The sequence below is a fragment of the Alosa pseudoharengus genome, unplaced genomic scaffold (genome assembly GCF_046254945.1).
Source record: "Alosa pseudoharengus isolate Yale_2024_CS ecotype anadromous, Long Island Sound unplaced genomic scaffold, YU_APseudo_1.1 YU_APseudo_1.1_scf_21, whole genome shotgun sequence".
Taxonomy (NCBI): Eukaryota; Metazoa; Chordata; class Actinopteri; order Clupeiformes; family Clupeidae; genus Alosa; species Alosa pseudoharengus.
This window is the reverse complement of record NW_027468674.1, coordinates 33,911,087-33,938,395: the sequence shown is the minus strand read 5'-3', so window position 1 is coordinate 33,938,395 and position 27,309 is coordinate 33,911,087. Positions and strand designations below refer to the sequence as shown.

The following is a 27,309-nucleotide window of genomic DNA, read 5'->3' as shown; positions in this document are numbered from 1 at the left end:
GACTATTAGGAGTTCTGTCCATCATTTGGTGGTAGGTAAAATTACTGCAATAAAATTATGCTTATTAAATGCTTTCCCCAAATCACTTTTCACAATTTTTTTTCAAGAGTAATATTATCGGTTATCGTATCGGTATCGGCCACAACAAACCAATAAATATCGGTTATCGTTATCGGCCCTAAAATTTCATATCGGTGCATCTCTAAACTGACCTTCGATCTTTTTTAGGACTAGAATTCCAGGCCTCCCCATTGATAGAACTACAACAGAACTTACAAACAGGTGGGTTTTATGTGACTATCACCCTGACAGTGTTCCATGGTAATGTTGAGGCTTCTATTAATATTGTGTCGAGTAGCAGCTGGAAATGGGCCAGCGCCTCTGTTAAGCATCTTTCCCTTCATATTCCCTACCTCTCCTTCTGATATGTCTTTCATAGGCAGCCCCAATGTTAAGTCCCATAGACCTATTTTTAAAAAAATATTGTGAAGCTAAATCAGCGATGTTATCCACCAAAAATATTTTTCAGTGTCTATACAGTAATACTGTGAAAATGTCAGACACTATTTTGCCTTATTTAAAAAAAACGAAATTGCTCCTTTTGTTTCATAAACGAACTACAAAAGAAGTCACGTGACTTTACTTTTACTTTTAGGGAACACATCACCCCAGTTCTGGCCAATCTTCACTGGTTGCCAGTGAGTTTTAGGATTGATTTTAAAATCCTCCTTATTACCTATAAAGCATTACATGGTTTGGCACCTGACTATTTAACAGATTTATTAACCCCCTACTGTCCAGCTCGGCCCCTCAGATCCTCCAGCCTGGGACTTTTAGTTGTTCCAGAAAGTAAACTGTCAACTAGGGGTGACCGATCATTGGCAGTTAGAGCACCCAAGCTTTGGAACAGCCTCCCTTATAACATCAAATCTGCACCATCTGTGGCTGTTTTCAAATCTAGTCTAAAGACCCACTTATATAAAATTGCTTTCCTTAAATAGTGAATGATTCCACTCATGTCTCTGCTAATTTATTATTATTATCATTTCTGTTTGTTTATCTTGTCTTGGGTACTTTACTGTATACCTTTTCTATTTTCTTTTTTATATATATTTAGTTAAGTTTGTGTTTGTAGTTTGGTAGTTTACTATTTTATCATTTTTTTTATTATTATTATTTTTACTATTATTATTATTATTGTTGTTATCATTACTATTGTTTTGTTTTTTGCTTTGTTTTGTTTGTTTGTTTGTCTGTAGAGCACTTTGTGCTTTGTGCTTGAAAAGTGCTATATAAATACATTTTATTATTATTATTATTATTATTTACCCTTCGACGTTACTCATGGTAGCATGGTTTGTTTATTAGCCTGGTTAGCATTGACACTTAACACTTACAGCTAGCTCTTCATGTGAGTAGAAGCACAACACCAGTTATCCTGACATAAAGGTTATCACCACGCGGTTTACATCACGTTCCGTTATTACAAAAATATGTTAAGCCAGTTAAGCAAATTGTGTATTGATCAGTTAGAGATTAAGCGCCCAAACATGTGACATCACATGCAGCTGTAGTTCATTATCACCATGTTACGACAAAAACTCAAAACAATTCAACTGATCCTAAAAATAAGGTATGACCACTTGAAGCAATAGAGGTGACCCATTAAATTAAGATCCCAATGTGCACCGAGAAATATTTTTTCTAAAAAGAAAAATCCCATCCACTCCGCTAAACTCTAGGAACGCAACCACTAGATGGCGATGCGATTACAAGATCAGTCCACCTTACTGTCTATGACGGTAACTCATAAGCAAAACCTATCATACACGACCGTATGTTAAGGTAAAGCATTACACAGAGGCAACCTAATAATAATAAAAAAGTAAACCTAATTTTTAAAAAAACGGCACTAATCATTTCAGAGGTTTTCGATGGATTGACCGTAGGTCGGAAAAGTGGAAAGAAGATTAGCTTCAAGGCTATAACTTTTTTGTTTTGTTTTAGCATGACTGTTTTTGCAGATGACCATGTATGGTAGCTTCAACATTAACACGACTTGGTGAGGATGATATTAATAATAATACATAAATAAATGTTTAATTTTGATGACTTTGAAGGCGAAGGAAGTGTGAGAAGAATTTCTGTGTATCTATCATATGAGTTACAAGATTCAGTTCGATGGCTAACGTCACAAAGTTAAGTGTGAGTCTGCGCAGTACTGGGGGGACCAACTGAAAAATCTTTCTATTTGACTCAGAGCCCTCCCATTGAAAACGACGGAGTCTGTTCGTCCATTTCTTTCACTGTCTATGGTTTAGACCAGGGATGTCAAAGTCATATACATTAGAGGGCCAAAAAAACTAATTTGCTACAAGCCGAGGGCCGGACTGGTTCAATGTTTATTAAAACATATTAAAATGACTGCACGTAACCTACTGAACCAAGACGTGTACTGTATTTTATTTAATGATTAAATTAATAATGACTGTGACTGAAGTGCGGGCAAAGTTTGCACAGAAATGTACGATTTTTCCCATCCTCACCGACCTTGTCATAAAACTTGTTTAAATGATCATACGATGCCTCCTTGCTGCTTTGTCGTCTACATCAGCCTCTCTCAAACTTCTTTGACCTGAGGCCCAGTCAAGGCATACTTTGGGGTCATAGGGCCCACCTACATGAACCCACCCCCTCCTCCCACCCTTCATCAAATTATCATAATGATATCACAATTATTATTATTTTTATTGCTATACATGCACTTCAAAACAGTCAATGTTTAAAGTGCTAAGATTGTTCACAAAAGTTTGTGAAAACATGCACATCAGAGTACTGCTTTACTAATGTAAAATATAATTAGGCCTACAATAGTTTCATTGTTTCGTTGCTTGCATGAGAAATACTTCTCAAAACAACAGCAGTTATATGGGCTGTTGTTTTGGGATGTTTCCCTCATGCAAGCATCATACACTGATAGAATATTTATATGCTAATTGCATTTAATTTGAATGCCTGAATATAAGATTTCAGGAAACACAATACCAGCTTTTGTGAATGGTAAATGGCGGATCAGATCTGCGTAAATCACTGATCTGGAGATCTTTAACTATCTTTAACTAAGACTAATTAATAGCTTTTGGCTGACTTTAATACTTAATGCTAAACAGTGTTTTATAGTCTGTGCTCTGTTTTTTATGGAAGTTGCTATTAAATGTCGTTTCATAATTAAATAGCCTTCCAATAGGTTGAAGCTTAGCTTTGCTACCAACGTGCACACGCATGCATTGAATAAACGCCCATACCACGACTTAATTCTATGCCTCTATGTTTGATGACACCAAACAAGTATTTCCTACTATTTGCAGAAATGTTTGTTTTCTTTTTCTGTCCGCGGCTCCTTGATCAATAGACCTCTCCAGAATAAGTCCCGCCTCCTAACTTCCGTATCCATCCAACCTTCGGTCGTCAAATGTCTATGGGAAATAACATGGCGTTTTGAAAGATCGTACCTGTCAAACTCTGTAGGTGACAAAGTAGAAAAAGCTGGTGGGCAGATTGGCCTACACACTTCTGCCATCTAGTTTCCACTGGATTTTTTGATTGTCGGTGCCGTTTAAGTAGTATACTATAGACTATACTACTTAAACGGCACGACAATCAAAACATCCAGTGGAAACTAGATGGCAGAAGTGTGTAGACCAATCTGCCCACCATTTTTTTCTACTTCGAAACGCCATGTTATTTCCCATAGACAATCGACGCCCGGAAGTTGGATGGATACGGAAGTTATGGAGGCGGGACTTATTCTGGAGAGGTCAATTGCGCAGCAAATTATCAGACGATGGCCTGGGGAATAATTTCACTCTGCAGACCATTGTCCACATTGCGGACCGCGGCCCATAGTTTGACAAATGGTGACCTGCATGCTGCCATATTAAGGCATTTTTGCGGTGTGTTTAGCCGGGTTTTTGCGTGGAAGGCTCTGTAGAAATCTGACACCCTATTCAACGAAGTTAAACTGAAAGAGCGTGCCGTTTACAGACACCAAAATGAACGAGTTCGTAACGTTCATCAGGCAGTAGTATGGTTAATACAGTAGCCTACGTTCAGTTCACGTTCGCTCAAAATATGAACGAGTTCAATGAACGTGTTCAGGCACAACACTGGGGAGGAGGGTAGCTGAAAGTTGACATCTGCCCTGACTGAATACTGATGAATAATGAAGCCGAGGCCCACTTGCGGCGCCGCAGTGAGTTCGTGGGCTACCGTTGCATTGTGGGAAATGGAGTATTGGTGCGTGCAAAACAGCAGCCGGCGGCTGTGGCCTGCGGGCCGGTGTTCCAGTTTAGATGGTGAGCAGGTTAACTTGTGATATTTGAATAAAATCTGTGAATATTCAACAAGACCCTGCCTACTTGTTAACAACGCTTTGCTCTGCCTCCGCCCTTCCAGTGCTGGAGATTCACATTTTCACAAGCCTACAGTGGCAACAGAATATGAAGCAAGATCTTGCCGAAAACATGCGGGAATCACTATGTATAATGCATGTCTGCTTAAGCATCCACACAAAATGTTGTGCAAACAGGAAACGTGTCAAAGTAAATCAGCGAAGGTTTTGTTGGGTTTCGAACATGAGTCTCACTGAGGCAAAATATTCCAAGCAGTAAGCACTATCACCACTACGCCTGAAAGAGCAACACTTGCCATTAGTCTAGTAGACTTGTCTACTAGCTTACTAGCTATCCTGATGTCCATGTTAACTGGTGATAGCCTATAACATGAGCAAACACAGCGAATGCATGCCTTGAATAATGCAGATGAATTTTGCCTCAGTAATTTTGCATCACAAACAGTAACAAATGACCCCATCCGTTGCTCATTTTTTGTGCAGAAACACACATCGTGATGCGCAGAAATTATGAAGATCACTTGTGGGCCTCGAACTGCTCACTAAAATAGCAAGCTAGCAGTAATAGGCCACCCTACTAACCAATTGCACCACTGGTTATTTTGTATCTATGCAATAGCATGGTGTTCCTATTAAATGAATGTAGGTCTATGTTGTCTTGTGACAGCTTTGTCAATCGATCAAGATATTCATTATAGCAAACATCTAGGCTAAGTGAATGTTTTGCAACAGGCTGCTGAACGAGCAGTAAGTAGCCTAGGCTAAACTATTTTCTTATTTAGGCTACGTGGGAATCTGAAACAGCAACATCGGTCATCAAACTCTCTAGCTACATCGAAGTTTTGTAATATATGCTACCATGATAACCATTTTGTGTCGTCAAATTAGGACCAACAAATTAAATAATATCTAACTTGGAGAAAATAAGTTTCATGTCTTCACTTCAAATCACTAGACAGCTTACTGCATAACTTCACCGAGACATAACACTAAGTTATGATCATTTTTGCACATGACTGACATGTTTCATATTATTAACCCCCAAAACGGAATAAAGTGTTAGTGGGACATGCAAGTTTGTTGTAGGCTACATCAGTTAGGTTTTGGTATGTGAGGCAAAGATGAACCTACTTTGATGTTTTGAGGCTTGCATATGCCCATGTTAAATTGTGATAGCACCAGTTAACATGGGCGTATATTTCTCACATATGTTAACCTGTGTTAACTTTGACTAAGAGTTCAATATATACATAGAAATCTGGCATCGATTTCAGCGGCTCGTAGTGTAGTGGTATAGACAATGTAGAAGCTAATTCAATCAACTTTCTTGTCCATGCGTGGTTTGAATCCCAGGTAGATCGCTAGTTTTATTTTTGTCCATTCATTCAGCATGTGTCATATTTGTGTATTTGTGGATAAGGCTTAAACAGACATGTATTAGACATACACTGGTGATGTTTTCAGCGATATCTGTGATATTGTCTCACTTGCAAACACTTCGTGAAAATATGAACCTGCACTAGGTGGAGGCAGAGCAGAACGCTCTTAAGAAGTAGGCAGGGTCTTGTTAAATATTCACTGATTTTATGCAGATATCACCAGTTAATCTGCTCACCATCTAAACTGGAACACCGGTTCTAATACTAATCAAATATCATCCCGGGGGCCGTAGATAATTCATTCCTTGACTTTGACATGTCTGGTTTAGACGGGGACGCAACCCTGGTCGTCTTCAAAACTCTACACTCTGGAAGGAGTCTTCAGATTTTTGCGTCTTCAAGCCCCGATGGTGGGGTCGCCGTGTAAACGAAAGGCACTTATGATAAAATATTTTGTCGTCTTCCTTCGCAATCGTTCTCGTATAAACGGCCCCTCAGCATGGATGCACGATACTTGCATGATAAATACTTCCCAAAACAACAGTAATTATAAGGATGCCATTAGGAGTGTAAATCAAGTTTAATCACAATTCGATACAATATTGATTATTTAAGCCAACGACTTGATTCTTTTCAATACTTCAAAATGTGTAGCAATGCGATTCGATGCGTTACTGGGGTCTGTTGTCGATAGGAAATGATGCCAATATTATAGGCTAAATTATAGGCCAAATACTGAACATTGACTGTGGACTCAAGTAGGTTACAGAGTTTCTCCCCCCCCCCTAAAACCTCCTGCCACTAGCTACAGTATAGAGCCCGACCGATTTATCGGCGGGCCGATATTATCGGCCGATATTAGGCATTTTCCAAACTATCGGTATCGGCATTTATAATGGCCGATAAATGAATATTTTAAAAATAAAATAAAAACGGACGAAACACCCTTCAACCATGTCATGAGTGTTGGCGTTGTATAGTTTGTCCACCAGAAGGCACATAGACTGTATAGTCTATGGTTTTACAATTTGCAGTATGACGTTATCCATTGCTAAATTATGGCTCATCATAGACTAGCTAACCAAAAAGCTAGCTAATGCCATGAATATCAGTGGAAGACCGCTAACGTTAACATTAATGAGCTTGAAAACCACAACGAACTTATTCTGCCTAAATAAAGTATTGATTACTGTATTTATAACTAGTATATCTGTAGTTACAGTCCCTGCATTGTAAAATGTAAGTTAGACGTGCGAGGAGTGAACATTTAGACATAGAGAAAAAGTATCAAACGTAGCTTGTGCATAAAAGTTAGCTTTTCTTTTACACGTGTGTGAAATCCAATGACGCCAAGTGTGCATTTCAGACTGTCGTTCAGCCGCAGCATTAACGAGTTACATAATGGATTTAGATCACTAAATAGTAGGTTTTAGAAGGCAGGCAGCAACTGATGATTGAAAATGGTTTGATGTAGCTTGATGGAAATAATTTTAAAAGTGCAGGTAAAGGGATAAGCAGCTGACATTGTACAGTAATTATAAGGTAGCTTATAAGGCAATAGGGACTAATTATTACATAATACAAATGATGATAGTAATGTCATCATTATTTTTTGTAATTATTAAGTCTTAGTTCAAAGTTATATTTATGAAGCTTACCAAGTCTTTTAATACTGGTAACTTTGATTTGGTTGTTGTTGTTATTGTGTTTTTGTTCAAAAGACTTAAGTTTCATATCTTAAGATTCTATTTTTATACATTTTATTTATCAGAACTTTAATATATTTTGATGTTCCTCTGTTCCACTGTGACAATATTATTTAAAAATAAACAAGTTTGTTTTTAAAATGCATTATCATATTATTTTAGTCAATACTCAAATAACTACAAATAACTAATGTTAGGGAAATCTGTTAATGTTTTGTTGCGCGTTTCTGAAAAAAAAATGCATTTATTACCTTTTACTACCTTTCAAGGGCCTTAATTTTGGTAGGTTTTATTTACTACCTTTTACCCTGTTTAATGCAAATGGCAATCATGCAATAAAGCATTAAGGGGAATGGGGGGGGGGCATAATTTTGACATATCTTGTGATTTTTCCTCTAGGAAAATAACTTCATTCACATTGGGGTTTTGAATTATCGCACCTCTTAAACTCTCGCGGAAGTCTGAAATTCTGACATTTGCTAAACACACTTGTTGAGTAGCCTACGTAACACGGCAAACTTAGATTTTTGCTACCCCAGAGCTAATTTGCAATGCAACTGTTCCATTTGTTAGCTTCAATTTGATTAACACCCGAATATCCTTATATGGGCAAAGATGGCAGCTTTGGTTCCTTTTCGAACTTCAGAGGTCTAAGAATATCAAATCTCCTGATTGTTGGGTTGTTAGGCGTGTAATCCGCTAAATTCATTTCATGTAGGCTAAACAAATTACTGAAAAAACAACTTCCACTGAACCAACAACCACTGGTCCACAGACCACTGAATAAGCAAGTGCGCCGACCGATGTTGTTACCTATGTCCACTTGTTGAGTGTGATCAGCCTAGATTACCTTACCTTATTACCTTACCTAGATTAACGTAACTATCATACCATGTTTTCACATTCGCTCCTTTCCATTTGTATCGGAATCTCGCCCGAGTTGGAAAGTGTAAGCTGCACAGCCGGTAGTTGAGCAAGCTCAATATCGCTACATAACGTTTAGCTAACGTTACCTGATCCAGTAGTAACTTTAGTACATTGATGCATTGTAGGCGCCATTGCATAGACTTGAGAAGTTCTTGTTTTTTTAACAGTCAACTGGAACAGGCGATTCAGTCGACACAGCTTGGGCTGCAGCGAAAGTAACGTTATTTTGATTCTCTCCACGTGGCTGCCTTGTGGAAATGCCAGGTTAGGTTACATGAGCCCAGAGCTAGCAACCACTGCTTGCATGTTTACTTCACGCATGCGCGTAGTAAGTTGATAAAACTCTTGGGGCCGACGCCGTATGGGAGGGCACACTGGGAAAACTTGCAAAATGCACACTCCCACATCCCGTTATGAATGAATGAAGGAAATAATAAACAAATAAAAACAGCCTATGTGACAAGTTTATTGATTAGAACGTTATGATTTCAAATCACTTTCAAGTTCACTAGAATTTCAAACATTCAATGCCAGTGTCAACATTGTAACAACTAGGCTACAGAAACACCAGAGTCTAACAATGCTGAGGCATGGTGTGCTTTTCAAAGAGAGGACCCTGCATGTTGAGGGTATGATTAGAGGTCACTTTCCCCATACAGGGCACTGGAAAAGGCTGTGTAGTCCAGTGCCCCAGGCACGCCATCAGGCCCCGTGTAGGGTGGCATGCGCATGATGCAATACTCTGCCTGCTCTGGGGGAAGCTCTCTGCGCAGCTCGTCCAGAAGAATGTAGGGCTGTAAAGATAGTGACAGTCAAACAAGAATATGATATTCTGAAAAGCATATCTGATCTGCATTGCTCTGCACACTGACAGATACCAATGACCACCAGTGTTGGGAGTAATGCGTTACAAAAGTAATGTAATTACTGTAATATATTGCTGTTTGCGGTAACGGGTAATGTAAGGCATTACAAAAGAAAAATTGGGTAATATTTACTCGGTACAAACTTCAGTAACGCGCGTTACAATGCATTTTAACCCAAAATTAAGCGCTTGTTTTGGTTTGATACATATTCGCAAACACCATGCGAGAACAACAGACGAGGAAAAATCCGCGCAAAATAGTATAGAACGTATCTCCTGATACTGGTTGAAGATGACTGTGGCTGCAGCAGACTCAAAGTCGGACTCTATTTGCGGGATGGACATACGCTCATTATTTTTAGCTTGTCAGAGACAAGGATATGAAGAACATAATAGTTAGTGCACTTTGTGTGCGAAACCGAAAGATCTCACTATGCCTTGCGAAATAGCACAAGTCATTTAAACATCTAAAGTGGTGCCACGCTAATCTTTTTTATTCTTGATAAAACACAAACTATGTTCTTCTAGTGCATGTCAGCTTTGAGCTGTGAACTTGAATTAAAGAGAATAAAGGGATAGAAATGGAGAAAAAGATTGTGTAGCCTGGCAGTGCCACCGCTCCCACCACGCGCATCACGCACTTTGCGTAGGGCAACAAAAGGACAGAGGGGGCACCCAAATGTAACCAATGAATAGTAGCTTTACTGCAAACTGCGTTTCACTCTTCATCAATAACGTTTACAATGTCAGAATGCACTAACACCATGGTACATGGAAGTTTGATACTTTTTGGGTTCTCTCAATCTCCACCACGTAGTTCTAGTAGAATGGAATTGGTGGGTCTTCAATAATTCGTTTCCCAAGCATTTAGGCTACATGAAGCACATGATGTGCCAAGTCGACAAAAAAAATCCATTCAGATAGCTAGGTGGATACCAGGCTCATAATTCACGTTTATTTGCAAAACGAAATGTGAAGCAACATGTCATTGCATACTTTCCAAAGCAATGAAGGCTGCTTAAAACAACTTAACATTGTGAATATTATTGTTAATATTGTGCTATCAATGTAACTCAACAAACAAGGCTTGTAAATGAGCTGGCAAAAGGGCATTATGAGAACGTAAAGATCAATGCTCTTAAAGTGACCGTGAACCATTTATAAGAAAACAGCATTTCTTCAGAAATTAATGTTAAAAAACACACAGTAATGGTCTGTATAATAGGCCGTTAAATTTTTCTTTAGGTGTTTGAGTTATCATTTAAATGTCACTCACTCAAAGCCACTCACTTAGGGCACCAAAATGGCCAATAGGCCACCATCTTGACATGTCTTTATTAAGCTTTGATTTACAATAGGCTCTCTATTGAGCAGGCCTAGGCCTTAAAGTTACAGTATTTATATCACAATTTACCAGACTTTGACCTTTTGTCGTTTTTAACAAAATTCTGACTATGATTGTTCCTTGTTTTGCATTATGAGCACTGCGCCTATTGCATTCTTACTGTATGTTGTTAGCCTTAAGCCTAGCTCAGTCATTATACTATACCACATCTCTCTCCAATGGAAGAGCAATGAGCTGCATTGAGCGTAATAAACTGCATTTAGAATGGCAAAGCCATATTTCTAGATATTTTGGTGAAAGTAACTTAAAAGTAATGCAATAGTAGTGTAATGCCTTACAATTCAGAGACAGTAATATTATAATGTAACAAATTACTTTGAAATGACAGTAATAAGTAATGCATAGTACATTACGATTTTGAAGTAACTTGCCCAACACTGATGACCACAAGGGAATGGACCAAATTAAAATATATATACAGTTGCCCCCAGAATTATTGGCACCTCTGCTAAAGTTGACAATGAGGAATATAAAATCATCTTTTCGAAATTGATCTTAATGCCTTAAAGGAATTATCCGGAGTAAAATGCACTTTAGATCAATTTGCGGATGATTGGGAGTACATACATTGAGTTGACATCAAAATCATGTCATTCGGATGTGTTTTGAGAAAGTTCGATTTTACCGTTTTTGGTCAAAACTCGTTAGCCTGGAAGTGACCAGGGCAAGTAATTTTGCCGCTACAAAACGCTATTTTTATACCTCTTCTACAGTTCCAAACAACATTACACTTACGTGGTAGTGAGTAGAGGGTCCCTAAAGCCAAACCGAAGTATCCCGAGGTCTTTATGTGGTCGGATAGAGAGTCCAGAATGAATTTCATCAAGCCAGTACCTTTCCGGAAATGTTGCTGCTGCAGCTGGTGTCTTTAGGGGAAAGTCCGTAGGAGTCGATTGCCGAGTGTGGAGTAACACGCTCTGGAAATTCACAATTTCGTCGCATTTTTTTTTTTTTTTTTTTAAACATAGTCCAGTCCATACAACTTCATTTCAATTTTGAAAGAAATACTGGACTATGTTTTTTTTTTTTTTTTAAAAACGGCAACGAAATTAAAGTGCATTTTACTCCGGATAATTCCTTTAAGTAAAGAAATTAGGAAATGTCCAACCTTTAAGGACGCCAATTTTCTTTGTGAATGAAATAATGATCATAAATAAATAAACGTTCTTCCTTAAAATACAGGGGTAAGTATTGGCACCCCTATGTTAAATTCTCATAGAGGCAGGCAGATTTTTATTTTTAAAGGCCAGTTATTTCAAGGAAGAACATTTATTTATTTATGAAACATTATTCATTCACAAAGAAAATTGGTGTCCTTAAAGGTTGGATATTTCCTCATTTTGTTACTTAAGGCATTAAGATAAATTTCCAAAAGATGATTTTATATTCCTCTTTTTAGTCAACTTTAGCAGAGGTGCCAATAATTCTGGGGGAAACTATATGTATTTTATGGTCAGCACTATTTACAGGCAGTTTGCCTCCTCCCCAAGTGGAATGATGAATAACCCAGATCGAGGTTGAATCTGGAGCCTCTGGTCCAGCTGCAGCAAAATTTAGAGTGTAGAATTTAGAATGTATTTCAGAATCGGACTTACCTTGTCTCCAGCCAGAATCTTGAATGAGGCCATGACTTGCTCAGCTGTGTCTGTTTCAGACGTCTCCCGTGTCATGAAATCCACGAAAGATTGAAAAGTCACCAGGCCTTTGCCATTAGGGTCTACCAGCGACATGATGCGTGCAAACTCGGCTTCACCCTGTAAGGGAACCATTAGACCAATAAGTCTGCTTTTTTTGATATACTCAAATTGTACAAAAATAATCTATGCATGATATCACTGTTGAAGAATGTGTCTTCATTAGGTGTACCGGATGTGGCTAGGAGTTCTGCAGGGATATATTATCTATTGGTTTCTACATTTTTGTGAAGAACTAGAGAATGATACTAGCAATAACATATTGAAATGTAGGAGTATAACAACATGCTGCAGTGTCGACTCTATACATGTATCAAATGGACAATGAGCATCCACTTGTAGGTTTGTAAGTACAGTATATCCAATATGTAAAGTATCTAATATCCATCATCTATTTCGTCAACTTAAGAACATTTCAGACTGCCCCATAGCTCTTCCAAATAACTGACACAGACAGCATGAACCAGCTGCTTCATGACTTTTGTGTGAAACCAGTGTCACTGCTATTCTCAATGTTCTTATTTCGTAATTTCCTCTTGACATAAAGTGAAGTCTATGGGCTGCATTCAGTGAAAACAAAACCGTGTGGTTGTATTTGTTCATTGAAAATGTCATAGAACTATTCTGATGAACTAGATAGAACATTAAAAGTGTTGCAGTCTGAACTTGACGTAAACTGGATTGAGTAAGTTCCCCTACAAACTACCTGTAGCTGTACCTGTACCAGCTGGCTAATAGAAAAATGACCTGACTAAATGGCTGAATATTCGTTTTCATTTTTTAATTGACTTCAGTTGTCCATTCATTTGTTTTCACCGCATTGTCCCAAACCAGAAGTGGACACGGTGTTGAGAATAATTATAACCGTTACTTCACAAATTATTTAAGGATGGGTTTTTACTGCTGATAAGGAACATGGCCATGATTTTCTTTTGCTAGATGATACTGCTGTTTCTGTGCCTACCAGATCGTAACCCATAGATATCAAACAGGCCCTGAAGTCATCTGTTTCCATACCACCTTTCTTTTTCTGCAGGGAGAGAAGAGATCATTTTGAAATGTCAGCCTAGTGATCCAGTATGATATTAAGAACACATATTGATGATCTAATTCATTCTCTTACAAAGTACTGGGTTGTTGTACTGGGTGCACTCACCTAAAACACAACACTCAAAACCACCACCATATACACACCTGACCTTTGATCACAGGCATTTAAAGCAGGTATTGAAGCAGTATACTGAAATAAAACAGATCTAGTCTTCCAAAACCAAATTTGCTACCATGACATTTACATACACATCATGCTCTCTGAAAAGCCTTATTAAGATGCGTATACAGTATTGACATAAATCATTAAATGTAAAGTGAACAAAAAGATGAAGAACCATACCCGGTCAAAGTGAGTGAATGATGAACGGAACTCTTTGAGCTGTTGTTGACTGATGCCCTTGGCATCACGAGTTAGGATCTGTGTTTCCACTTCATTTATGGTCCTAGCAATGGTAGTAAGGAGGACTTCCCAGCCCACACGGATGTGCTACATAGTAACACAAACAGGACACAGAGCACTTTGGTCAAATTTTTATCACCATAGATGGGTTGGGTACATGCTCCAGTCCTCCTGAAAAGTGATGAAATTAAAAGCAATTTTCTCATATACTGTAGCTTCATGTAATAGAGTAAGGAAAAGAAAGTGTGAAAATAGATAATCATACATATATATTCTAAAATGGTACCCCTAAAAAAGATGAGCAATTACTGGATTATAGTTAAGTTTTGAAGTTACTATTTCACCTTAATTAGTATCACAGATGTATTCAATCTTATATTCAGACATTTAGGCCCCCATCATACACTCAGCACCAAGCACGAAGCAAGGCTTGTTCTTATCTTACACCCAATTCAGTGATGAATTTTTCGCCATGCACTCCATTTTAGTTGAACATTGCGCCTGATGGGTGTGTCAATTAAAGAAATAGGTGTGATCAGGTGCATGATCCAAAAATCGCTATCTTACACCCTCTAAAAATCATTACGCCACTGACCAAGAAAAACCTGGTCTATGGCGACAGGCCCATATAAAGCACAGCTGAAGACACACTGTCACGAGATGTAAGCAGCACTAAGAAACAAGTCCCAAACGACTCGTCTGCAGGATAAATATCCTTAGGATTTTTCTACTATTATTGGGGTAAGTGTTACTTTTTTCAGACTATGTTTTCAATTGTAACCTATCAATTGAAAACACTTTCCTATCCGTTCAAATAATAGGCGAGTGCAGATGCATGTAGGCTATACTCTGCTGGTCACACACAGGTTTTAGTAAACCAAGGTTTAGTGGAATCCCTGTGTTGCATACACAGTTTTGCATGCAAGTAGGTTCCTTCAGATGCGCTGACAAAATACCGACGTCCAGTTCGTTGTTGTGCTGCTTGCTCTTAAAGGAAATAACAGACTGGCTTAAAGGATGTTACACCCAAAACACACCCATGACTGATTAACCCTTCAGCAGGGCAGTTTTGAACATTCTAACTGAAGATTCTGTTCTGCAACAATGTAAGATTCTAAATTTCCATGTTCAATTCAGAGCCCTAGTATAGAGAGAGATCAATTAAGGCTCTGGTTCAATTCAACGAACCCAGATATAACCCAGATATAACCCAGTTTAATTTCCAACATTCCCATGACGGTACCGGCTTAACATGAAAAATGCTCCTGGCATCTGATCACAAAATCATCCTGTGAATTTGTGATCACAGCATGGGAGCCTCCGTCTCCAACACTGTTTGTTAGTTTGTAAGAAGGTTCCAGAGACGGCTCGCTGAGGGGACGCTATGCTCTTTGGTATCTACAGTGCTACACGCTCCGCTCTAGTCATGTGCTGACGGAGACAGAGGCTCCCATGCTGAGATCACAATTGATCTGCACTCAATTGCTCTTCCTTAGTGACCAGCTGTTTTTGTCTCGGTAGACTAAAATTGAATTTCACGGTCTGAAACTAAATTTCAATTTCAAAAATAAATTCAGTTTCAGCATATACTATTCAAATTCGGTTTCTCAATGCAACTGCTCAAATTTGGCAATTCAAATGCAAATACAACATATTCAAATTCAGTTTGAGGTGACAAGTTTTACTCTACACAGAAGTCTCATTAAGAGCTACAGAAAGCACTTGTAGAACTACTTCTTTCCGCCACATATCAACTAATTTCAACTTGCAGGACAAACTGTCGTTAATATTTGTGGATGGTTGCTATGGCCAAAGGCCAGTTGTTAGGCATATCCCAGGATTCTGTTGAATGTTAGCTTTGTAAAATCGCTGTTTTACCTAGCCTACTGCCATGTAACTGAACTAAAAGCCACCTCAGTCATAAGCTACAATGTTGCAATGCTCTGAAAGTCTGTCAGATCGCTATTTTATAGCTCTGATGCAACGTGACATGTAAACTTCACAACAAGTTCGGCAAATTAATATACAGGTGCGATACGGCCAAAAACTGGATCTACTTCATAGGTGTGCAATTAACAGAAAAACAATTTAAGTTCTTAACACCGCACCGCAATAGAAAATTCAACAGAGCAGTGGTATCTAAAGTACTGATCTCTGGTCATTTAGCGGTAAAATACAAATCCATTTTTGCAAATCCATTTTTGTTTGCAAACAGAAAACCATTACAAGTTTTCTATCATCGCCGTACTTCTCTATACGTCAAAATACAGTAGGTTATATCAACAGCATGACTTAATAAACAGAACAAATATTCTAAACACTGTACCTCCATTGAGTAATTTGTATGCTTGTTGTCAAAAATGAGACACTCTTGAATATGCTGATGATCTCCTTCCAGCTTGTCAATATTAGGTTTGTAGTTGATGATGACTGATTCAAGCTGTTTCATCTGACCCATCTGGTCTTCCAGAGTGCCTCCAAGATCCACAGAGTTGCGAGCAATTTCCTGAAGATTGAGAACAACAACTATAAAAGGCTGTCGGAAGATCATGTCAATTGGAAATGAACTTGAGTGGAGGTTTACAAGTGAATAACGTTTTACCTCCATCCTGGTCTGAATCCAGGGTCCAATAACATTGGCCTGGGCAGCAAACTGACGCCTCAATCGTTCATGTGAGTGCTGTTGAGCTAGCTCTTCCTGTAAGGAACTATCCCGCTGAGGAACTAATTTCTTCACCTGTTCAACACCACAATAATCCAGCAAAAGGAATGTTGCATTAAGAAGGTGATCCTGCTATGTAATGTTTATTCACATTCATGCAAAATCACACTCTATACTGATATGACTGAAGAAAAACATTTCCATGCTTTTGTTAGTATTCCAAAGAAAATTTTCCTTGAAACAAAAATTGGCATATTCCCATATCATCAGCTGTAATGATATGCAAGTATGACCAAATAGAAGAATAGAACAATGCCAAGGATGTGGCTGTAGGCAGACGGAATTGCCAAAGGACAGAAATATTGATATATTGTCATTATAGACTATATTGCATAGCCTAGCAGCATTTGCATAGCAATGTAATATAAAAATGAACTCTCTACTTTCCTATAATAAATTAAGATCTGTAATCACAATACAATATAAATTGTACCCATTTTAGTTAAATGTAATTTTATTGTATTATTATTATTATCAATATTATTATTATTATTTTTATTATTGTATGTATTTTTAATTTTTTCTTCCTCCTCTGCAATGTTATGTAGGTTGTCTTATTATTTATTTTATTTTGTTCCATTTATAGGCCTAGGCCTACACTTTTTTACCCCAATTATTATACTATTTATTTTGTTATTTCATTGTCACTGTAATCTCAGCTTCACTGAAAATGAGGACTACCCTCAATGAACCTCTGAGAATAAATAAAGGTTGAATGAATGAATGAATGAATTTGCGCATGTTGAATGTCAATTTATCTAGATACATAGGCCTATACTGTACCTCGAAATTTTCAATAAACCACATTTCACAATGTACTGCGCAAACACAGGAGACGACAAGTGCTAATAGCATTGATTAGGTATTCCGCCATATGTATGAAAATAGCGCATGTCTGTTTTGCGGTGAAAATCTTGCGCCTGTTAAAAGCAGGTGTAATCAAAATCGCGGTTGAATGCGTCAATTAGAGAAACTTTTAGAGACAGCTGAATAAGTATTCAGAGCATCAGTTTTCTTCATTGTGCAATAAATAGTTCAAGTATTTTTAAGTAGATTAGTAGGCCTACTCTGTATGTCACTGCTCGTTGACATCTTATTATCATGTATGATCGCTAAAGTTTGTTTCTTTTTAATGTCACAATTGGTTAACTATTCAACTGTGCTTGTGGTTCAGCTGTAGGCACGCAATTAGCTTTGCAGAGGGGGCAGGGAAACAACTACAGATATGATAGTAATATGTAATAACACATCCAACACAGATCAAGATCACCTCAAACAGAAAGATCACCTCAGTTTTCTTGAGCTGTAGTATTGTTTACCTCAGATCTCCATGGCGACCATTGAGCACTGTTAACCACTTTATCCAACAAAAACAGATGTGCGGTGGCACCCCTAAATCATAATGTACTGGAAAATATTTTGCATGTGTTGTTTCTACATATATTGGAACACTTTTAGCACCCAGCCATATCAAAATTCAAGAATTGTGTTTTTTGATGCACCCTAGCCTATACTGTACCTCGAAATGTTATCATTTTTAATAAACCACATTTCACAATGTACTGTGCAATTAAAGGCCTAGACTTGTGATCAACTAATGTTGTTGTTGTGGTGCATTGTCTCTAAGTGTCAACCAACTGATGATACACATTGGAAATGTTAGTACGCAAGACATGAAGTTGGTATGGAGGAATGCACATTCTCGCGTGATATACGTACAAATATTTTTGGCGCATGAAAGCATACAACCAACATAAGGTTTGTCTCAACTCATACAAAGGGGGTGAAAGCAATGGAGAAGGCTGGGCTATGGTGATGGAGAGGATCAGGGAGGGCTGGGGTGGGCAGCTGGAGGACCCTCCACTGCAGCATGAGCGGGGTAGGCTGGGGCCATTTTTACTGATTTTGCTGACAATTATCAAATTCATGCTGGTCTTTCTGCTTGCCTTCTTTTTTCTCAAGTCTCAAGTCACATGTCCCATTGTACACAACCTGACTTGATGACACATTACCATACATATTTCCACAAAACTGCTAGGCATGTAATCAGAACAATGAATAGTACCTTGTCCCATTTCAACCCAATATCAGCTGGGGTGATATTGCTGTATGGGTTGGAAAGATTGGGAGAGATGCCATAACTTTGCGCAATCTTCTGAACTTCAGTGTAAATGCCCAGTATGGACTGGCGTTCACAGTCAGCCTCAGGCATAGTTGCCTTGAACTGATCATGGGCTGAGATTAAACTCTGCAGACACATAAAACAGGCAAGGCAATTACCTTTTCCTTGTTGACAAGATCAGGACCTGAGTATTACCTCTTAATTTTTATGTGAAGGGAATATGATTCATAACAAAATTATTTCAAAACAGTTTAACATAACACACCATTAATGATTGACATACATAAGTACTTATGAACAATGACAGGCCAACCCTTAAATGGGTATGTTGTAATTGAATCAAGGGACGCAATAGAGCTCTTACGCTTATGACAAATTGAGATTTTGTGATGCCATAACAATTCACTTAAGTGTGCCTTTCCAAAAGCACTAAATTTGGTGTTGGACACCGATCAACTTGGAGAATCAACTATCAAAACTATTCAAAAATATTTAGAAAGTTCTTAAATGGCTTTGGTTGCTTTTCCAAACAGAATGAGCTCTTGTGCAAAACAATGCTTCAGTAATAATTCTTAGAAAGAATTTCAAAGCTCTAAAATGAATGGGTGTCAATTTTGGGAAACTCATAATGACAAAATTGGAAAACAGAAATGAACTTGTTTTCCAAAACAGTGGAGATCATGTTTTGTTTCAGATTCATCTTCAAACACACATAAACACCCACACACACCCACCCACCCACCCACACACACATCCACACACACACACACACAGACTAACACATACATAAACACACACATTTGAACCATTTATTTACTGTATGTCCACATGGAGAAAAGTGGTGCAGGGACACAAATCAGGGTCAGAGACACAAGTATTAGAGATGCAATATAATACACATACAAACTTATGGACCAGTGTATCACTCAATAAGCATAATACTCAGTTCTTATGGGTATAAATAACATGTCTCCGCCATATGTGACGGCTGCCAATAGCAGAGACGGCACAGTACTTTGCAGGCTGTTAAGCCCTCTTGGCCTAGCTGTTGTAGCCCTCTTACAACCTACCTGTGTGAGTGTCCTAGGCTGGCGAATACTGCACACACACACACACACACACACACACACACGCACACACACATACAGTGGTGGCCAAAAGTATTAAGACAAAAGCCAAATAAAATGTTTTCATGATTTGCTTGCTTGCATGACATGGCTGACAGAAAAAGGTAAGGAGGACAGCTGCTGTACCTGAATCTCATCCACACTGTGCACCATGAACATGTCCTGCAAGTCCTCTATGGCACCCTCCAACCAGTTGTTAAATGGTGCTGATCTCTTGGCAAACTCAAGAAACAGCTGGTCAATGGTCTCAAGCAGCTTCTCTGTTCTCTGAGAAAATGCATGAAGCACATTACAGATTATTTTGAGGATCATTAGTCACAACTTTTTGAAAACCTTGTTGGCTATGTGATCCAATTTACACAGCCCTGCACCAGACTAAAACTCGCAACCTGGTACATGGGAGGCTGGCATGCTAACAAGGACCAATGAATGTTAATATCTGTCGCTAGCATGTTCCTTAAGCTGTCTCAAAGGGAGAATTACTGACAGCACAGCTTTATAACCCTGTGGCTGTCATTGTGGTCATGATATTAAAATACACACATACATATTGTAGATGAATAGGGATATCAATATTGTTCTAATCTCAGTTAACTTTTCAGCCATGATTAGTCCATACCTCCAAGGCCTCCCGCCTCTTTTGAGTGAGTGTACCAAGCTGGTCCCATTGGTCGCATATCTTCTGACAGCGTTCATTTATGGTTGCAGAATCATGGTAGTCAAGCTCACTATGTACAAAAATACAAATGCAGATACTCATAAATATACACTTTTGCGTTGATTTTGGCAATCATTCATGCACTCACCTTGGCATTGGCAGGTGGTACAGGCATATTCCAGGATGACAGAATTTATTGGGCTCAAATTATGGTTAGGCAAGGAGTGGAGCATTAATTCAAGCTTAAATATATGCAACACCCATCATTCAGCTGAAAAAATCTAGTAACTGCAGACACTTTGACCAATCAGTGGTGTTACTGTAGATTCTAAAAAGGGAAAGGCATCATGATCATGACAGAGCACAGAAAATTGCACTTGACAGACTATTAAAGGAACACATTTTTGTCTCCGTGCATGCATTGTCTTAGTTTAGCATAGTGAATATAATCTCTCGATGCCAGATAGCATGTCGTAGGTGAAGCACTGCTACTTGGGTGCAGAGATATCACGCAACACGAGTACCTTTTCTCACTCGCTACAGCACAGACACTCTCTGCGCCCTAGTAGCAGTGCTTCACCTATGCTTTGCCCCAATATAGTCCCAAGCCAATACCTGCCTAGGAAATCGTCTCGTCTTAAAACCACTCGGGCTGCAGTGTCCCGCCGGCGGGACAGTTGCCCCCCCAACATTCTAAATATTTTTTTATACATCAGATTGTTATGTATCATAGTCATATTACACATCACAGAAACGTGGACTCTTGGGAACCAATACATGACAATATTTTTCATGTAAAATATGTGTAGCGCTTTACATTGTCAGATTAATCTAACTATGTCTCAATTTTTTTCAATTTAAATCTTAAATCTTTAAGTCTTAAATGTAATCAAAAATGCCCTCCTCCGCCTTTGGTGCTTCCCTACCTTCTAGCTGCAGTGTATATTCTTAGCAATAAGTAGATTCAGCATATTGGGTCTTGAAATATTCACAGGAATCCATAAAAATTTAATAATCATGTTATATTTCTTAAATTTCCCTTTATGGATCAATACCGTATCTATCTATCTATCTATCTATTTTATCCAATAGTTGTGCAGATGTATAGTCCATCTTATACACACCAATTGAATTGAAATAGTGTTACTTCAGAGTGTTACCTTTCATTTGAGACCAGGATTATGCTTCTAGACAAAGGGGTTCATATGCAGTAAGCATTAGATTGTCAGTATGCATTTTGGATAACCAAAAATCCTATGGGGAGTTTCCATAGGGCATTTTACAAAACGCATGACCATACCTTGGCAAATAATGGTCTAAAGTACTCATATTTTCATTCTTTATTGATCTACTTTTGCACACAGCTTCACAAGACCTGGTGTTAGGGCTCAGTTGTGTTTCTAAGTTATATCAAGTGACCTAGAGGGTTGAAATGTGGTCAGTTCAGAGATGCTTGTTATCTGGCAGTAAGAAAAAAACAATATTCTAACCTCCGTAACTCTGTGTCAGTACATTACACAGTTCTTCTGATTATTTCCATTTTCATAGCTTTCCAAAGAGGTCAAGAATTTGATTATAGGCCAATCTAGGTGGGAACAGTGGCCTCTTAAGTTTGTACTTGTTGTAAATACGGAGGCCACAAGAAGTAATTAGGGATTTTTTTTTTTTCGTTGGCTCACTTTTACTCATGACATGCTATCCGGCTAGAATAATAACACTTTGTTAGATTTTATTAGATAAGCAGTTTTTGCAGTGCAGGAATCAATATCAGAGCAGCAAGGCACCTGTGCCTGTCAACAGGACTTGACTTGACATGACATGACCTTCCACCTACTTATTTTGTGTAAACAGACTACCTCATTGTTCAAAGTTCAGCTGCCAACACAGCATACATTATCCACTTTACTGTCATCCCCCAAAATCTTTCCTTCAGATAAGACTATTTAAGGATAACTTATTAAGAGAAAGCCTAAAAACAGTGGCAGAGAGATTAGGGGAGTTATGGTGTCACCTCTAAGCCCCTCCCTGCTCCTTTGTATGTGCTAATATGCATCCAATCACAGAGGTCAACATAGAAGGGAATCCTGGCTTGGTATTGTATTGCTAACAGCATGTGTTGGATAGAAGGCAAACAAATATATACCCCTAAATAAACTCTACCTCTTCCTCCCCCTTCTTTTTCCATACTTCTGTTGTCTCTTATGACAAAACCCTTGAGCTTTAACTTGGCCCTCCAACAGAGAAGATTTTCGTGGCAGCCACTTAGTTCAGGAGGAGACACATCAGACCCCACCACTGACCCCAGAGGGAGACATGGAAATGGAATCCATAAGGGAGCTCTGTATGCTCAGTCCTCTGCTGAGAAAGTATGCTGCAACACTAAGGTCACCCCTCAAGCTTGTGGGCGAATACCCGGAGTGCTGTGAAATACTCTCACCCACCACCCCCTTCACTAGTCTCATTTATCACTCTAAAGCAACTGAGCCAGAGCTAGGGAAGGTCACCTCAGTATCCTGACAGATTTAGAAGTAGACTCGCTGTATTTGTATCTCAATATCATAGCTTTGAAACAGATTTAACAGCTACCCCATATCATTGGCAAAACTGGTACCCCTCGAGGTGGCCAAACAGTTTGGGGATTGTTGTCTTCTAACATGTCTCTAATTTAAATTTTGCCATGATGCCCCTGCCTTTTTGTAGCTTAAAGATGTAAGTTATCACTCTGTAAACAAACCAACTCCAATATAAAGGGGAGGAAAATACAGGTCAATAGGGCAAACCCCTATTTAACTAACAGATACCACCATGGAGTTTATTATTTTCATTAAGATAATTATTTTTGTATTACAAGTTGCTTTAAATGTTTAAATAAATACAATAAACAATACATGAAAATAAGGTATTGTCTTACTAAATATGCACTGTTTCGCATTCATATACAAAACAAAAATCTGAACACTGGATGAAGCCAGGTTCAACTGTCACATGTTCCATTTTCATTTAACTGACATATAAGACCCAAGGATTTTTACAGAGGTAATTTCTTCATTCACATCTATGTTATAATTTGGATATCTTTTTTTTCATCAAGAAATAAACAAAAAAAAACATTGCCATAATTATTGGCATCTCTGTATTTAATATAGCATCTCATAAAGATTGTGCTGATTCCTAGGTCCTCCCTTGTCCATTCTCTGTAGCTTACCCACTGGTTTTCTATGATCAGGGGACCGATCATAGAAATTATTTTTAGTCTATTATACAAAAAAACAAATATATTGAAATATATTTATAAGTGTCAAATTATATGTTTGGGCCAATTTTGAACATTTACATATATTTCAAAAATATATTGTGAAAATATATTTTAAGTGTCAAAAATACATGTTGGGGCAATTTTAAATATTTACATATATTTCAAAATATATTGTTAAAATATATTTCAAATATATTTTTTATGTATAGGAGAGCATTCATTAGGACCTGTTATTTGGCTCACTCTTTCACTCTCTCTTCTTCTTTCCCTGCCTTATTTGGAAGCCCCCAAACTCCTGTTTTAATGATAACAGTCCAAGAGTTTGTGTTATTCAAAGCATATACTGTATGTTAGGTCATGTTTATGAAAAATATATTGCTAATATACAGTATGAATGCAGTAAAAACTAAATGTGCCATTCACTAATGTGTTATGTAATTTCTTAACTCACTTCTCTTTCTTTTATGTGGCTTCACATTACCTTTCCAAATGAAGTTTGTTTCTTTCAGTCTGTCACTAATAACCAATGAAGATAGCCTATGTTGGAAAGAGGTGCAATCCAATATATATTTCAAACATATTTTTGTTGTGTATGGGATGTAACGGTGTGGTGAGTTCCTTAAGCCGTTCAGTTATTGATTAATAAATAAGACATTTTTGCACTTTCATTTTGAGACAGAGTCAAATGCACTCATAGACAGTAGCTTTTCTACCTTAATGCACGGATCTCGTTATACGTTTAATGTATGTTCGGGCAGCTACTCCTCTCTTTCTGGTACTGCATACCACCATTGAATCTTCTAGTACACAGTACACGGCCATATCGGCCCACATTCACCCCTGCTTGTTAAATTAAATTAGTCAATGAAAATGAGGGCTGTTTGTAGAATTCTATAGGATTCAAGTTGTCTTGAACACACCATCACATTTGTGACAGAACTCTCCCATTGACTTGCATTGCATCTACAGTACAAGGATACAAGGATACAAGAAAGTTTATTGTCACATGCATATAGTTACTGGAAGTAAGAAATGCAGTGAAATTATGTCTGGTGTCAGCCTATTTGTGCATTAATGGGGGGGGGGGGGGGGTAAAAAGTGCAGTAGAAGAGGGGTTTAGTAGATTAAGTGACAAGGGCTGCATAAGAAAGGTGGGGGAGGATTGGGATTGGGGGGGGGCACTAACAAGGAGCACCCAAGAGCAACAGGGGCAAGGAAAAACTCCCTTACCAAGGAAGAAACCTTGGGCAGATCCACGGCTCAAGGGGCTAACCCAAGATTGTTGGAGAAGATCCTGAAGACAATGTGCTGTGTATGTAGGGAGGGGGGGCAGTGTGCAGCAAGTATGTAGAGGAGGCTTACTGTAGCAAGCAGTGTGCTGTATGTGAGGTGATGACAGTGATGATGTAAGTGTGTGTGTTTTGTGTGTGTGTGTTGGGGGTGGGGGGTGGGGGGTGGGGGGGCAGAAAGGCTAGGCAATCAAGGACATGGGTAGATAGATGGAGGAGAAATCAAAAATAATAAATAAAAAGTACATTATCTGTATGGAGTCAAAATAGGGTCTTTAATATTGAGAGCTTGTGTAAAGATGTTCACATGTGTATAAAGTTTTGCAGTTGTGCAAAAGAAGTTCTGTATGTGCAAAGACATTTCGTACCTGTAGAAATGTTTTGTACATATGTGGGGGGGAAATGCGGGTAAAAATATGTTGTACACGTGTGGAAAAAATATGTACCTGCACAAATACTTTGTATGTGTGTGTACATATTTTTTTCACACATGTACAAAATATTTCTACAGGTACGAAATTTCTTTGCACATGCAGAACTCCTTTTGCACAGCTGCAAAACTTTATTACACATCTTTTCACAAGCTCTCAATATTAAAGACCCTATTTTGACTCCATATATCTGCCACCACAATTATGATGAGGTTAAAAACAATGGTTTTGTATTTGAAGAGTGAGCACATAATCTACTTTACCGAGCTAATTATTCCATTTGAAGATGTAATGGAGGAAGCCTTTGAAAAAAAGGAAGTCAAAGTATGCAGAACTGGTAGCAGAGGCAAGAGAGCAACACTTCTGCTAGATTTTGGTTTTCAAGGACGCTCACTGAAAGGAGCTGTAAAACAGTTATCAGAGGCTGCTGAAAAGGCAAGACAATTGCTATGATTCTCACAGACTACTTGGGCTCATGTTGTAACTTGAATTGACTCTGAGATGTCCGAGTCTGAGTGGTAGTTGTTGGTGCCCGCATCAAGGGCTTGCATGTCAGTTGGGTATGTTGCTGATCGGATCATAAGCGGCCACAGGAACAGTCTTCCCTGGAAAAGACATTGCCTGGATGGCAGTATATGTTGCTCAAAATGTCAGGGAGCCTATAGGACTGGTTGTTTTTGGCTCCCTCTGGTGTTGATCTATGTTTTTTGTTTCACATTTCAGTTTTTTCCTGTTGCCACACCCTTGTCCTTATTTGGTCTGTTTCCTGTCTTGCCTATTATCTCCCAATTACCTTCCCACCTGCATTTTATCTCCATTCGTTTGTTGAGTATTTAAACCCTGTGTTGTTCATTGTTCTTTGTCTGATCGTCGTGTCTGTGTTTGTGAGACCTGCTTAAGACTACCTGTACCCGGCACGTAAGCTCGGCTGACTTCAGTTTTTTGTGCTCTGTTTAGTTTTGAAACTACCCCGCCTGAGGTCTTTTGTTTTCAAGAGCCTGTTTTTGTTTGATGACCAAGTTTGTCGAGTATTGGCTATTTTCACACCAATAAACCAAGACTGCAAGATATTCAGTAATCTGCATTTGATTCCTCTGGCCACCCTGACAGTACGATCAGACCAGGATGGAATCAGCAGATTTCACACAGTCTGTTCTGGAGAGACAGGGAGTGATGATTGGGAAACATGAGAACCAGTTCGATTCTGTGCAGAGGTCCTTGGATTCCGTTGCATCCAACCTCACCGATCTGGCTGCCCAGCTGCAACACCTCCAGCTCACGGTGTCCAAGCCGCCGCCTCAGTCCCGAGTGACTGGCTCAGCCTCTTTTCCCACGCAGCAGAATCCTAACCCTGAGCCTCGTCTGCCTCCCCCTGAACCCTACAGTGGGGATCCTGGAACCTGCAGGTCTTTTCTATCCCAGTGCTCCCTGGTGTTCCAGCTTCAACCAGCAACCTTCCCAACCGACCGGTCCCAGATTGCCTATGTCATTACTCGCCTGACGGGCCGGGCCCGTGAGTGGGGAACGGCCATATGGGACGCAGATGCTCCAGCCTGCCGCTCCTTTGATGACTTCACCACGGAGATGATCAAGGTCTTCGACAGATCTCTCCAGGGTCGGGAGGCCGCCAGGGAGATACTCCAGTCCAGACAGGGGAAGAGGTCCGTGTCAGATTTTGCCATCGATTTTCGCACTCTAGCGACCACCAGTGGCTGGAATATCGATGCCCAGTTTGATGTCTTCCTCAATGGTCTCTCTGACTCCATCAAGGATGAACTGCTTACCCGTGAGTTGCCTCAGGACTTTGATGGTCTGGTGGACCTAGCGATTCGCATTGAAAAGCGGCATAAGCAGCGTTATAGCG

At 38.9% G+C, this 27,309-nt stretch overlaps 2 protein-coding genes across 2 annotated transcripts in view; both read right to left on the bottom strand.

Moving 5' to 3' along the window:
• The window catches only part of mtr (5-methyltetrahydrofolate-homocysteine methyltransferase), a 166,779-nt gene extending 158,052 nt beyond the window's left edge, over positions 1 to 8,727 (bottom strand). The window contains exon 1 of the mRNA XM_076298695.1: positions 8,510 to 8,727. Within this exon, the coding sequence (XP_076154810.1) occupies positions 8,510 to 8,555 (46 nt within the window). The 5' untranslated portion in view covers positions 8,556 to 8,727. The remainder of the gene's footprint in view (positions 1 to 8,509) is intronic.
• Positions 8,728 to 8,869: 142 nt separating this feature from the next.
• LOC143138621 (alpha-actinin-2-like) overlaps positions 8,870 to 27,309 on the bottom strand; it is a 32,279-nt gene continuing 13,839 nt past the window's right edge. Inside the window, exons 13-21 of the mRNA XM_076299054.1 lie at positions 20,431 to 20,539; positions 19,938 to 20,078; positions 18,628 to 18,810; positions 16,443 to 16,577; positions 16,167 to 16,346; positions 13,781 to 13,927; positions 13,352 to 13,417; positions 12,289 to 12,447; positions 8,870 to 9,217 (exon numbers count right to left, since the gene is read on the bottom strand). Coding sequence (XP_076155169.1) covers positions 9,059 to 9,217; positions 12,289 to 12,447; positions 13,352 to 13,417; positions 13,781 to 13,927; positions 16,167 to 16,346; positions 16,443 to 16,577; positions 18,628 to 18,810; positions 19,938 to 20,078; positions 20,431 to 20,539 — 1,279 coding nt within the window. The 3' untranslated portion in view covers positions 8,870 to 9,058. The remainder of the gene's footprint in view (positions 9,218 to 12,288; positions 12,448 to 13,351; positions 13,418 to 13,780; positions 13,928 to 16,166; positions 16,347 to 16,442; positions 16,578 to 18,627; positions 18,811 to 19,937; positions 20,079 to 20,430; positions 20,540 to 27,309) is intronic.